A 14904-nucleotide genomic window follows, 5' to 3' on the forward strand; every position below is an offset into this window, starting at 1 on the left:
TTTACAAGTTGCCCTTGGATCTCAACACACACACACACACACACACAATAAACAAACAAACAAACAAAATTTTTTTAAAAAAATTTGCTACTTGCTACTCTCTGATATACACCAAAACAAGTTAACAAAAAGAGAAGTGAAAGCAAAACCAACCACAAAAAACTATACACTAGATGTGTTCAGAATCTGTATGGGGGGTGTACATACATGACATTCCTTAAAATGTTAAAAGGGCAAGAACGATGAATCACGTTCTAAAGTGCACAGCTTGACCATGGCGGCCTTGCATAGACCCAGATGAATCAAGACTGCTTCTAGGTAGCATTTGTCAGGGAGCATCTGAAAACTTCACTCCAATTAGACACACTGTTTTCTTAGTCTTGATAGGTGTCTGAGTGTGTTTGTTTGTTGACAGGGTTGCCCAGGCTAGCCTTGAACTCATTAAGTTCCTGCCTTGGCCTTTCATATGTTGGGATTACAGGTTTGCACTACCAGCCTAGCTGACTGAGGATAGTTAAAATTCAACATTATCCACCTTTTATACTTATTTTATAAACCTCCTTTGCCTGTAATTTGCCAGGTACTAGACAGTCACAGGCATTATCGCAGCTAATCTTCATTTCCACCCTGCAGGGAAGTTTTATCCACTTCACTCTAGAGAGTGCCAGGACGGCTTAGGAAAGGTAAGCCAGGCTGCTCTCCCCTGTCACCTGTCACACAAGTTTGCCTTGAAGAGAGACAATTTCTTTCCTTATAAGGGGTCTCAGAATTGAGCACATGTTCTAGAACCAAATCAAGATACCTTCCCATGGGGCTACTTACCAGAGTGGGAAGGACATGGATTTTTAAAAAGTTATCCATGAAGAAACTGCAACCCCACAGACAGTTACAGTGCCCGGTAGCCCCAAGCAGGAGGATTGCAAAGAGCTTCAAGCCAGCCTGACCTACAGAGCAAAATCCATCTCCAAAATGGTGGGGGCAGGGGAAGCCTTTACTCGGTCCTGCTCACGATCCCGAGAACACTCTGGATCAGGTGAAAAGTAACCACAACTTCCCCTATACTTGGTTCCTTGTCCAAAAAGCTGCTGAGCCCCATCTGGAAACAGCTGGGAGGTAGCAGTTAACAGGAAACAAAACCAAAACAAAAGGAGAAAAAAAAAAAAGCACAGCGTGTACCAGGGAATCAGGCAGTAGACCCAAGAGTGCATGGAAGCTGGAATTAGAAAGAACCTAGGCCAAAAACAGTCACAGAGGAGACCCAGCTGGCCTTCCTCCCAGCCCAAGCAGGAGAAACCTGGAAAAAAAGTGAAGTCTCTGACCCCATGCAAGGGCAAGCTAAAGCAGCTCTGAACCAGGTCTGCTTTCCTCCTCTACTTGGAGCTTACTTCTCTGAGAGTAGCTGGTGGCCATGGCAGCTAAGCTGAACTCAGAAACCCACCTTTCTGTAGCTTCTCAGTTAATGTGTACCAAATCTCCACACTGCCAGTTAGTCAGTGAAGCCACATCAGCCTCACACGGACACAAAGAGCATCTTTATAAGAAGTTAAAAGCCCATCCGGGAACCTTTAGCGGTAAACCTAGGGCAGTACTAGAGTAGACATGAGGAATGACAATGAAAGCAAGTGAGCTCTTGGAGCTGGAGATACCAAAGAGGAAAAGCAAGCTTCTTGCACCAAATTAGTGATACATCTTGCAATCAAGAAAATTAACTCAGTAATGGCCAGGTGCCAAAATATTTCTGAAAGAAATGGGGTGGGGGGTATTCTGTTAGTGTTATTTAATAATCTTTTGGGTTATCCAAACAAAGCACAAAGGGAGACTGGCTTATTTTTTCCTTTGGCAGAGCTTACTAAGTGAGACCTTCCTAGCCTAGTGAGACTCCAGTGGCTCAAGTAGCTTTCTCTCCCTATATGTGCAGAAGTTTATATTAAATTTTTTAAAAGAGGATTAAGTTCTCTTAATAAAACACATTCCTGTTTTTTGCCTCTGGTTTTATTTGAAAAGCACAGAATAATTTATACTGTAAACTAATTGAATCTGAATCCAATATAAGCACTCAGAGTAAGAGTCTGAAGGGTACACAGGACTGCAAGTCCACTGTCATCTGTTTGTTTAAAAACTGAGTATCTTCACAGGCTCAGTGCCAGCTCAAACTGGCAAGATCTAAGAAGCAGAGCAGAAACTGACCAATATGCCACATAAAGGTGACAGAAGGAAGGGCTATGCTACAAGAATAAGCCACCAGGAAAGCCTCCACAAGAGGAAACAGGGGCGAGGGTGCATTTCAGAAACATAACAAAGGAACAAGTTGACTAATCATTTATTCCAGTGAGGGAAAATGCCATCCAGAGCCAACTATCTAGTATTTTAACTTCAGGCAACTGAGTAATGCTTTTCATTTGGATTTATCAGGGCTGAGAGAGAGGTGGGAGGGTTGTTTGAACCGATGAGTTTAAGACCAGTCTCCCGGATAACAGTATGACCAGTATCAAAAAACAAAACAATGAGAAAAACCAGAAAGTGTGAGACTTACAAATAAAAATGTCATATCAAAACCTGTATTTTTCAGACTAGCCTTAAAATTTAATTAAAAGCAAAAAACAAAACAGGTCTGGTCATAGCAGCACCTGTAATCCCAACCCTTGAGCGCCTAAAGCAGGAGGATTACCGCAATGTCGAGGCCAGTCTAGGTGGTTTAGTGAGTTCCTGGATACATAGGTCTCAAGATAACACAAAAAGGACTAGGAATATTCCTACTCTTCTTTCCACCGTCTCTGCAGTCACCAGGAAACTTTTCCTATGCTGCCAGATGTGCAGGACTCAGGAGGCCACCAAAGCCAGAAGCCTCATCAGCAAGGATCTCTGAACTCCTGCTAGGTCTGTGTCTGTGTCTGAGGCAGAAAAACTAAAATGAACCCCTAACAGACACACTGGGGAAGAGTGTGAGGTTGGAAAGAACGGTTAACCCTCGGAGGAAAGACATTTCTATGACAGATATCTCTGTCCAAAGCTGGATCCCCGTTTCAGAACAGTGTCTGGGATGTCAGCCCTACAATCTGACATCTCATACATACAATGTTTTAGGGTCAGCCAGAAAACCCTCTAGCTAGACCTGGGTGGGCATGGTAGTTTGTAATCACAAAACTTAGGAAGTGGGAGCAGGAGGGTCAGGAAGAGTTCAACGCCAGCATCTGCTACAAAAGCAAGTTTGAGAACAGCCTGGGCTACATGAGACCCTGGCTCAAAAACAAAAACAAAAACAAAACAACCTTCCAACTTGCCAGGAAAATAGACTGCACTGCAGCAGCCAGGGCTCCACAAGCCGTCCTGTGTGCACCAAGGGCCCTGCTTCAGAACTTCCCAGTAAACGAACCAGGAGAGCACCCAGGCTTCCAGATGCAAGGACCAGCAGGGAAAGTAACATTTAAGGAGCGCCTACCTAGCTCAATCCTTCCCTGGAACAGCCCCCTGTAGGTCAATACTACCGTCACCCCCTCTTTACAGACAAGGAAACAGGCTCCAACGCGTTACACAATCGGTAGATAGTGCAGCCAGCGCCCTAGAAACCCTGGACAGGTGATCTTAATCGTTGAGTGTTGCTGGGAAACACACAAAGCAGTAGAGGGAACGGGGTCCACAGAGCCAGGAAAAACAACACGCAGCCTGTAGCTACACCTAATTCTTGTCCAAAAGCGGTGACCCACGGGCACTGGAGAAGGGGAGGGCCTGGATGGGGAACATGAAGCCGGAAGAAGCCAGGCACTGCTGACGGGGCGACAGGCCTGAACCCTGACGCCTCTCTCAACCTTGGAGACCCCAGACCCACAAATCGTCCTAGGAGCTGCCCCCAAAGGGACGGCGTGAAGCCAAAGGGCCACGCTGGTTTGGTCAAAGGGAGGCTGGAGTGCAGATGGGTCTCGGCCAGGTCCGGGAGTGGGGTGGGGGCGTCACCGGGTCCCTACCTGTAGGCCAGGGTCATGCACTCGAAGAGCTTGGTGAGCGAAGCATCAATGGACAGGTGGCAGGAGCTGGTCTTGCCGAAGCTGTAGGTCTGGCACGTCTGCTTGTTGACCGTGTCGAAATCATAGCCCTTCTTGGGCGGGTGCTCGCGGTGCGGCGAGGAGACCATGAAGTGGCCGCTGTGGATGATCTGCTGTCGGCGCGGAGGCTCTTCGCGGCCCGGGCCGGCCCGGGGCGGAAGCGGCGCGGCGCTCGCGTGGGCCCGAGCTGAAGTGGCCACGCCGGAGGGGGGCGGCGGGGACGGCTCGTCTGTGTCCGAGTCGTCGTCGTCCTCGGGCACCTGAGGCTTGAGCAGCACCGAGCGGCCCCGACTGCGGGGCCGACGCGGCGAACACATGAAAACGTCGGCAGCCATGAGGAGAACCTGGTCCGGGGCATCCCCCGGGAGCCGGGACGACGCGGAGCGGAGAAGCTGAGGGAACTCTCGGGGCCGCCGGCCGGGCACGGCCCTCGCGCAGACTGCCCGGGAAGAGGCCAGGGCGCCGGCCTCTTCGTGACGTCACGGCTCGGCTCGGCCAATCGGATGCCCGCGTCTACATCTTAAAGGCGCAGGGGAATCTTTCCTTATCTAGGCGGACAAAAAAAAAAAGGCGCCGGAGGCCACGCCTCCACGCCCGGCCCCGGGCTTGTCCTCTTTTTCCCTCCCGGCTGGCCCGCGAGCTTGAAGACAAAAAAGGCCAGGCCGCGCCCCTCAGAGAGTCCGGGCGCGGGGCGGCATTGGGCCTCCCTCCGACGAGTCCGGCCGCAGCCCCCGCCCCGCCTCCGCCACACCCGGAGCTTGGGGATCGCCCGAGGCCTCCCCGCGGGCGGGGACGGCCCTCCACGTGGTGGGCGGGGGAGGGGCTCCTTCCCCGCCCCGGCCGCTCTCCCCCGCCGTACCCGGAACTGGCTCCTCAGGAACCTTCCTGACCACCGGTCCCGTTTTGGGGATGCGGAGACTGAGTCACCTCAACTCTCGGGGATGTTCCTAGGCTGCCAGCAATCCTGGAGCCCTCACCTCCCGAGGGGCAGAAATTGGCTCCCCCTGGTTAAGGCGTGTTCCCTGGGGCATCACCGCTCTTCAAGGGTGGACTCCTACAGGAGCCGAGCTGTCTGCCTCCAGACCCAGCAACTTCAGCTACAAATCAAAATACTGTCTCTATTGTTTTGAAGTTTGGCCCAGACACCAAATTCCAAAAGGGGAAGTTAGGAGCCTAGTTCTCTTTACTGCCATTCCTATGCCTCAGAAAGTTGTATCAACCTAAAAATAGCAAAGAGCCAGTCACTGTAACGCATGCGCATGCCGGCAGTCCCAACAGGAGAGAAGCAGAGGCTGGAGGATCAGAAGTTCCCCCAAATCCTAGGTTAGCCTGGACTAAAGAGACCCTGTCTAAAAAAAACCGCTTTATTATTATTATTATTATTATTATTATTATTATTATTTAGCGAGGTGGTTCAGCAGGGAAAGGCACTTGCTGCCCCAGTCCGGGGACCCACATGAGAGGACTCCAGCAAATCACCTCTGATCTTCATACTGTGCCATGCCGATCATCCATGTCTCCCACAACAAGTAAATATATTAAAAAAATTTTTTTTGAGATAGGGTCTCTATGTAATCCTTTTGTAGAGCAGGCTGGCCTTGAACTCACAAAAAATCCTAGCACTCAGGGGAATCAATCCAAATTCAAGGCCAACCTGGTCTACATAGGGAGTTCTAGGCCAGCCAGGACAATATATACATAAACCCACACTAAGAAAAAAGAAAAGTGGAAGCTGGAAGATTATATATAATAAGGAAGCTACACCCATGAAATCCCCATGGCTAGACAAGAACTACAAAATTGCAGCGCCAGTTAACATCCCAACATAGATGGGGGAAATCTTACAAGGACCCCCTCCTAAATGAAGAGTAACAGGCCGTCGATGACTGCTGAGAGAGACAGGTTTACTAATCCCAAACAGTCACTACTGAACACAGACCAGCAACACTAAATGGACTCAGCAGGCTACATTTATATATGCATATGTCTGTGCCTCCATGTTTAGGAATAATAATAAAGAAGGGGTCGTATGTCAAAGGGTGTGAGAAGACAAGGTAGAAGTTGGAGAGGGAAGAGAGTAGGGTCAAAATGATGTATATACAGTACTATATAAAATTATATGTAAAAATGTAAAAAGCAAGCTGGGCGTGGTGGTACACACCTGTAATCCCAGCACTCAGGGAACCAGAGGCAGGTGGATCTCTATGAGTTCAAGGCCAGCCTGGTCTACAAAGTGAGTCTACGACAGCCAAAGCTACACAGAGAAACCCTGTCTCGAAAACAAATAAACAAAAAGTGTAAAAAGCAAATGAAAAAAAAAAAAAAAAACATCTGAAAACAGTAATGGCTGTCATAGGTACATCCCGAGCTACTAGGAATGCTGAGGCAGGAGTACAAGACTAGCCTAGGTGCCAGGTATAGTGGCACATCTAATTCCAGCACTCGGGAGTCAGAGGCAGGAGGAGCTCTATGAGTTCGAGGCCAGCCTGGTCTACATATTGAGTTCTAGGACAGCCAGAGTTACATAGTGAGATACCATGTCTCAAAAGATAAATAAATAACTGATCGATGTTTTCTGCTTTGCTCAGGTCTCTCAGAGTCTCTCCAGCTGTGATAAACACTGTGATAAAGTAGCTTTTGGGGAAAGGGTTTGTTTCAGCTTACAGCTCCACAGTACAGTCCATCACTGAGGAAAGTCAGGGTAGGAACTTAAACAAGGCAGGAACCCAGAGGCAGGAGCCTGTTCAGAGGCCGATGGTGGAGTGCTGTAAACTGGGTTGCTCTCTCATGGCTTGCTCAGCCTGCTTTCTTGTAGCACCCAGGACCACCAGCCTGGGGGTAGCCTTGCTGGACCAACTCACATCAATTATCAATCAAGAAAGTGCACTACAGGCTTGCACATAGGCCAGCCTGGTGGAAGCATTTTCACACCTGAGGGTCCCTCTTCCAAAATGACTCTAGCTTATGTCAAGTTGACATAAAACTAGGCTGTATACTAGGCTAGTCCTGGGGGTAGCCTTGCTGGACCAACTCACATCAATTATCAATCAAGAAAGTGCACTACAGGCTTGCACATAGGCCAGCCTGGTGGAAGCATTTTCACACCTGAGGGTCCCTCTTCCAAAATGACTCTAGCTTATGTCAAGTTGACATAAAACTAGCCTGTATACTAGGCTAGTCCTGGGCATAGATGATCCTCCTACCTCAGCACTCCTAGCAGGTAGGGGCCTACCTAAATAAGTCATGTTTGTTTACTTGTCTAGTTTACATTTCTAAAAAAAAAAAAAAAATTCATACATGAATCCACAGGCACCTGTACTCACCCACGTGAAGACACATAATTTTAAAATATATATATAAAGATAAAACTCTAAAGAAGAGGTTATCCTAAGGATGTGTGTGCAAGCGACGCCACATCATTAAAGACAGTTACAGCTGCTTTTGGCAGTAAATAAGCAAATAAAAAGTATTGACTCCTCGCTTTGGCCCACAAGAAAACGAAAATCAAAACGAGAGCCTAGCATCTCTGCCTCTGAGGCAGGGCATGTTAGCTGCTCAGTATCTGTCGCCTACACTAACCCACCTCACCCCCCTTCAAGGCTGAAGAGACAAAAATAAGTCATTTTCCAAAATGGCTCAGTTATAGTCACCTTTGGTTCCAGAACAAAGCTTCCAATGACACAACATCGCTCCCTGTACTCGGCCAACCCACTCCAAAACAGTGCACTGGTCTCTGGTGGTGAGGCTACACCCGGGAGAAGCTCTTATTGGTGCCCGCTGGTGACTGCAGTTGTGACATCCTCTTCAGCCCCCAATGGAACCTGAACAGAGACAATGCTCAAGCCAGACCTCAAGGGGGACTATTTAACTAGGCTTAGCTTTTGACCCCCTGCTCCAATTATTCTATTTAAAGCTCACATAAGGTCTGCAAAGAAGGCTCAGCAGTTGAGTGGGTTTTTTTGCTCTTGCAGAGAGCCTGGGTTTGATTTCCAGTGGCCACACCATAGCTCACAACCATCCCTAACTGCAGTTTCAGGGGATTCAATGCCTCTTCTGAGCTCCTCAGGTACCAGGTATGCGTAGTCTCCACATACATACATGTAGGCAAGACATTCATGCACACAAAAATAAACAATAAATCTAAAGTTTTTAAAGCTTTTGTTAAGTACCATGAAGACAGACATAGGGTCACTCACAAGGCTGCCATGTGGATTTAACCTCCTCGCTGCCTTTCATCATTATTCCTCTCTTTAATTAGCATGTTGGGACAGGTGGCAGAGCATGCCCTTCTGGAACTGCTGGAGCCTTGCCTTAGCCCTAGAGCTTCAGTGACAGCATTGTTTATACCTCAGGAACTAGAAACAAGGCAAGGTCTAGCAGGGGGGAATTTTTGGAACATGTTACTTATATGATGGAACACCACTCATTAAATGTTATAAAAGTATATTTATGGGTAAAGAATGATAGTCTTAGCCACTTCTATAACCTCAGCACTCAAGCAGAGGTAGGATTCATGGGCCGCCTCAACTCCACTTTGAGTTTGAAACCTGCCTGGGCTACATGAGATCCTGTCAAAAGAAAGAAGAGGTGGGGAGGGCAGGAAAAGAAAGAGAGGAAGAAATTTTAAAAAAATGGGGAGGGGGGCTGGAGAGATGGCTCAGAGGTTAAGAGGACAGACTGCTCTTCCAAAGATCCCGAGTTCAACTCCCAGCAACCACATGGTGGCTCACAACCATCTGTAATGAGATCTGGTGTATCATGCAGGTGTACATGTAAGCAGAACTTTGTATAAATAATAATAATAAATAAATAAATAAAAATATGTAGAACATTAATTTGAACACTGATTTAATCTCATAAAAAAAAAAAAGGTAAAGGCAGTCATCTGACACACCTGACCAAACTGAGTTTGATCCCTGGATCCCACAAAAAGGTGGAAGGAAAAACTGACTCTGCAAAGTTGAGCTCTGACCTCTGCTGCATGCACGTTCTGGCACGCATGACCACCCTAACGTGTACTTGGCACAAGTGGCATGTGTGCTCATCCTGTACGGCAGGCAAAATATTGTTTTTGTTTGTTTGTAACAGGGTCTCACTGTGTAGTGCTGACTGGCTTGGAACTCACTATATAAACCAGACTAGCTTTTGACTCACCTGCCTCTGCCTTCCAAGTGCTGGGATTAAAAATAGGTGCTACTATGCCCAGTAAAAAAAAAAAAAAAGAAAAGAAAAGAAAAAGAAAAAATAAAAGTTCTTACAGGCCAATGCAAAGGAAGCAGCTCTTCAGCTGAATTTCCCTGTTCCCAGGTGTGTCGAGGTGACAACGAAGACTAGCCATCAGGAGCCCACCAGTTGTCCGTCTGATTCATGACATGTCACTGTTAAACCATAACCCTTCTGCCAGGCAGTAGTGGCACACACCTTTAATCCCAGGGCTTGGGAGGCAGACGTAAATGGATCTCTGGGTTTGAGGCCAGCCTAGTCTACAAAGCAAGTTCCAGGACAGCCAGGGCTATACAGAGAAACCCTGTCTCAAAAAGCCAAAACAAAACAAATGAAACAAAAACAAAAAAAGAAACAAGCAGAAAAGTTAAATGCCTTCTTATTCCATGAGGCATGAACAAGGTCACAGTTACAATCATATCAAAGCAAAAGCAAAAGTACAACAGTATAAAAACTTGGTTGCCTGACCTTTGGAACTCATGGTCTCCAAGGCTCCAAAAGGCCTGGGCAGTCCCACTTCTCCACCTCTGTCATTCTCCACACGCAGGGCTTGTGTCAGAGACAGAGGCTAGCCCCACTGCAGTGTCAGGTCCGAAGGAGACTCCATTTCCCCAAATTTTAGAGGTTAGACAAAAGCCAGCATCCCTCAGAAACTTGTGGAGCTGGTTCCCATCTACCAAAAGTAGCCATTTTCCTTACCACTGGCTGACAGATGGCTTTCTGTGGTGCAGATTACTGTACCAAAGCGCATGCTGACCCCCAGGTTCTCCCAAAGAGCATGCTGCCTTCCAGGCTCCCACAAGCACCTGTTACACGCTTCATAGTCCATGCTCAGCTCTTCCCATCCTCTAACCTCAACTCCACCAGCTCACAAGGCCTCCCCGTACCTAGCCTCTCACTCTCCCTTTAACCCCCCCATACTTTCTTTGCCTATGTGCGCTCTCTCTCCCTCCCACACTCTGTTTCCATCTCTCTATCTCCCTCTCTCTATCTTTCCCATCCGCTGCTCTCTTCCTACTTCTCTCACAGCCAGATCCAGTCTGCTGCCATGCTCGTTCTACTACTTTTTCTCTCTGCTCTGGACTCTCTCAGATGCCTCTGACTGTTCCTTCCCTAATATCTACAATAAAAACCTTCCCCTCAACCGCACATGGAGCGGTCAGGTCATCAATCTGTAGACACTCCACCCCGCCACCGTCTTCGTGGTAATCCCGCAGTCCTGAGGTCTACACAAAACAGAGGCTTCACCTTCACCAATGGCCTCTTCTGGCCTCTGCAGGCTCCAGCCAGGACACATGGTGCCAGGCCTCAGATCTTCTCCTGCCCCCTTCAAGTCTGCAGCTTTCATGCTGCCAAAACCATTACCATTTGAGAGACTCTTACACACTATCAAGTTCAGCTGCCAGCTTGAGATGCAGCAGCTTCTGTGTTCTGAACCTGAAGAAATACTTCCAGTATTTCACCTCCATCAGGCAGGTCTCTCATTAACTCCAGACGATTTTTCAGCCCCAGCAAACCAGTAACCATCGTTCCAGTAAAAAAAAAAAAAAAAAAAAAATTACTTTCACAGGTACTAAATAAAAAATTTCACATGGACAGTCCTGATAGAATCTTTGCTTTCCTCTGAAACTTCACAAGCCAGGCCCCCATCACCCCCATTTCTTTCAAAATTATCGTCCAACTTCCCACAATGGCTCACTAAGCTCTTAACACCCAATGGCTTTTCCACCCCAAAACCCCACAATTCTCCACCTTCCTCTCATAAAATAGTCCAACACATAAAAGCCACGTTGTCAGGGCCATCGCAGCAGTACTCTGCATTCTCAGCACTAGTTTCTGTTCCAGTTTGGTTTCTATGGCTGTGATAAAGCACTGCTAAAAAGCAACTTGGGCAGGAAAGGGCTTATTTGGCTTACAGGTCCATCATCAAGGGGAAGCTAAGACATGAACCAGGAGGCAGAAGCTGAGGCAGAGGCAATGGAGGAACGCTGCTTCCTGGCTTGCTTCTCCTGGCTTGCTCAGCTACCTAGCTTATACAGCCTGGGTCTGCCTGCCTGCTTAGGGAATGGCACTGCCCACAGTGGGCTGGGCCCTTCCACATCAGTTAGCAACCAAGAAGATGCCCCACAGACATGACCACAGGCCAGTCTGGTGAAGACAGTTCCTCGCCTGAGAGGAACTATCTAAGTGTGCGGACACCAAGATTACCTATCACTTTCTTAACTGCTGAGCCATAGCCCCAGGCCCTCATTTTGTTTTTGCAAGCCAGGATCTTGGGGCTGGAAAGATGGTTCAAGGGTTAAGAGCATTCACTGGCTGCTTTCTAGAGGACCTGGGTTCAATTCCCAGTACCCATACTGTGGTTCACAACTGTCTGCAATTCCAGTTCCAAGAGATCTGATGCCCTCTCTCCTGACCTCACAGGTACAGACATACATGTAGTAGCTGGTCTTGAACTTCTGATCCTCCAACTCCTGAGTGCTCAGATTACGGGTACCACTTTGGATCCCTTTGCAGCAACTTTCTAAATTTAGAATTGTCAGTTCCAAAGGAAATGCCTTTTCTCCAAATTCCAAAGGGCAGAAGAGACAAATGACTCTCTATGGTGCTTACTGGGATACCAAAGCACATAGTGACCCCGTGTTACTGTACCACTCCAAAGTCCATGCTAGTTAGCATCCTCGCTCTTCTTACCTCCTCCTCTACCCTAAACGTCCCAGCTCATGGGCCTCTCTCCCCACAGCCACTCCCTTTCCTAAATCCTTGCTATGCTGTGTTTCCCTCCTTTCTCATTCTCGCTCTCTGCTTCTCTCTCCCTCTTTCTGCTCTCTCTCCCCCTTTCTGCACCCACTCACTCTTGCTCTGCACTGCTGCTGCTTCCCTCAGGTCTGCTCTGTGTCATGTTCAGTCTATTTCTGTCTCTGCTCTGGACTCTTCCAGATGCCTCTGGCTGTTTCCTCTTTCATATCTACAATACAAACCTTCCCCTTAACTATAACACAGAGTGCCCCTGTCCTCAGTTTATACAAGAATTATGTAATACAACTTCATTTTCCTTTCTTCTCTCTCTTTTTTTTTTTTTTCTTTTGAGATGGTCTAACTATATAGTGCTGGCTGGCCCAGAACTCACTATATAAACCAAGCTGTCTTCAAACTCACAGAAGTCCATTTGCCTCTGCCCCTGGAGTGCTGAGATTAAAGACGTGTGCCACCATACTTGGCCTCTTTCACTGATTTTTTTTTTTTTTTAAGATGAGTCTTGGTATGTAGCCCAGGTTGGCCTGGAACTCACTCTTAACAGAGTGTTTTCAAACTAGTCTCAAACTCACAGAGATCCCCCAGGTCCCTATGTACTACATGCAGCTAACTGACAGTGAAAAAAGGGCGTGAGGATACGGTTCAGTGGCATAGAGCGCCTGTCTAATGAACACAAAGCCCTACACTCAATCCCCAATACAAATAAATAAATAAATAAATAAATGTCAACATTTGCTTAGCCTGGCATTTATTAATCCTAGTACTCAAGAGGTTAAGCATTGCCATCCATGGGCAACATGGTCTACCAGATACCCTAAGCCTGGCACTGTGGCACATGCATGTAATCCTAGCACTTGGGAGGCAGAGGCAGGAGGATTAGGAATTCAAAGCCATCCTTGGCAACATAGTGTGTTCCAATTTTTTGAGATAATTTCTCAACAACAGCAAAAGGAAGGAAAGGTTCACTTGGGCTCATGGTTTGAAGAAATAGTCTGTCGGGGCGGGAAAGCGTGCCGGTGGGAGCGTGAGGAGGCTGGTCACAGTGCCTCTAAAGTCAGGAGGCAGCGATAAATACTCAGTTCATCTTCTTCTTCTCTCCTTCAGTCTGGATCCTCATTGCATGAGATGGCACCACCCACACTGAGAATGGCTCTCTGCCCCTCCGTTAAACACCCAAAGGTGTGTGCTTCTAGAAGATTCCAAACACAACCAGGTTGACCATGAAGATTAACTCTCAGACCCGCTTTCTAGTCTCTTGCTTTCTTCTCTCCCTGGTGTCTCCAGTTCCCAGGACCACTTGGCAACAGGGGAGAAGACGGCCTACCGCCTCCTGGGAATTTCACTTTGTGGCTCTGGGTCTGGTGTTCCTCTCCCTTGTAAAACTTACCTTTTCAGACCCAGAGAAAAGCATGTCTGATTGCATGCGGGTTGATGCCCCGGGTCCCGCCTCTGAGAAAAAGGTATCGGACGGGTCTGATGCTCTTTGGGTGGATGACACCTAAATGAACATCGGTACAAAGTCCCAATTTATTTCTAATATCAGAGATCAGACCTCTACTCTTGCCTGATGCGTCTAAAACAAAAAGGGGGAACTGTAGAGAGCTGCGTAATGCCGCGCCTTAAAGATGGAGCTGGTTTCCGCCTTCCACCTTCCCGATGGTGAGTGCTCTCTGTCACAAACAACTCCACATTTGGCTAAGGCTGAGGATCTGGCTTGCTTCCATGTATGTGGACCTATCTGCATTGCCCACGTGGCACGCTGGGGTTGGCTACCCAGAGGCTATTTAAGCTGTGGGCTGGCTTTCCCCAGGGTCCGAGGATTGTTCAAGGTTCCTGAATAAACTGCATTGAAAAAAAAAAAACTTACCTTTTCTCCTTCTTCTTTTCTCTCTCTCTCTCTTTAAACATGATTTATTTTTATGTATGTGTGGGTGTATGAGCACCTGGTCACATGCATGGAAATCAGAAAACAACTTGTAGGAGTCAGCTCTCTCCTTCCAACATGTTGGGTCTGGAGACTGAACACAGTTTGTCAGGGTTGGCTACAAATGCCTTTACTCACTGAACCATCTTGGGGAGTCTACCTTCCTTCCTTCCTTCCTTCCTTCCTTCCTTCCTTCCTTCCTTCCTTCCTTCCTTCCTCCCTTCCTTCCTTTCTTCTTCTCTTTCTTTAATATTTACTTACTTATTTATGTGTCTGTGTGCACACGAGCACAGTTGTTCACAAAGGCCGGAAGACAGCATTGGATCTGTAACTGGAGTTACAAGAAGTTTGCGAGCTCCCATTTGGGTGCTGGAAGTCGAATCCACGTCCTCTGCAAGAGCCTCCAGTGCCCTTAATCATCTCTGAGCCATGGCTCCAAGCCTGCCCCCTTTATTCTGTCGTTGTTTTAAAATATGGTCTCACTGTTTATCCCTGGCTTCCCTGAACTTGCTATGAAGAATAATACTAGTCTTAAACTCCAAGAGCTCCACCTGCTTCTGCCTCCCAAATTAAAAGCATGGGTCACCAAGCCCAGCCAGTACATACACTCTTAATCACTGAGCCATCTCTCTGGCCCCTTCTGCGGGTTATTTCTGCAGTATTTTGTGATGAGGTATCAAGTCCAGGATCATTACTTTTGTGCACAGATGTCTGATTGTTGCAGCATCACTTATTGGATGTTTGTTGTCAGTATTGTCCAGGTTCCTGGTTTTCAGGGGACTTTCTGATGCCACCTCGCAATTGAGTCACCTGCCGGATGAGCCCCTGCAACCTAACAGCTGGGGCTGCTTCTTCCAGCTCTTTGCTGGCAGAAGGATTTGTTTCTGGGTCTCTACTTCTCGCTCTTCCTGAAATCTCCGTAGCAAGCCATGAAAGGGCAGGGGTGGCCTTGTGGTCTGG

At 47.6% G+C, this 14904-nt stretch overlaps 1 protein-coding gene across 1 annotated transcript in view; it reads right to left on the reverse strand.

Moving 5' to 3' along the window:
- The window catches only part of Mlxip (MLX interacting protein), a 62359-nt gene extending 57841 nt beyond the window's left edge, over nucleotides 1-4518 (reverse strand). The window contains exon 1 of the mRNA XM_021631373.2: nucleotides 3963-4518. Coding sequence (XP_021487048.1) covers nucleotides 3963-4375 — 413 coding nt within the window. The 5' untranslated portion in view covers nucleotides 4376-4518. The remainder of the gene's footprint in view (nucleotides 1-3962) is intronic.
- Nucleotides 4519-14904: the final 10386 nt, after the last annotated feature.

This window comes from Meriones unguiculatus, chromosome 4 (genome assembly GCF_030254825.1).
Source record: "Meriones unguiculatus strain TT.TT164.6M chromosome 4, Bangor_MerUng_6.1, whole genome shotgun sequence".
NCBI classification, from domain to species: domain Eukaryota; kingdom Metazoa; phylum Chordata; class Mammalia; order Rodentia; family Muridae; genus Meriones; species Meriones unguiculatus.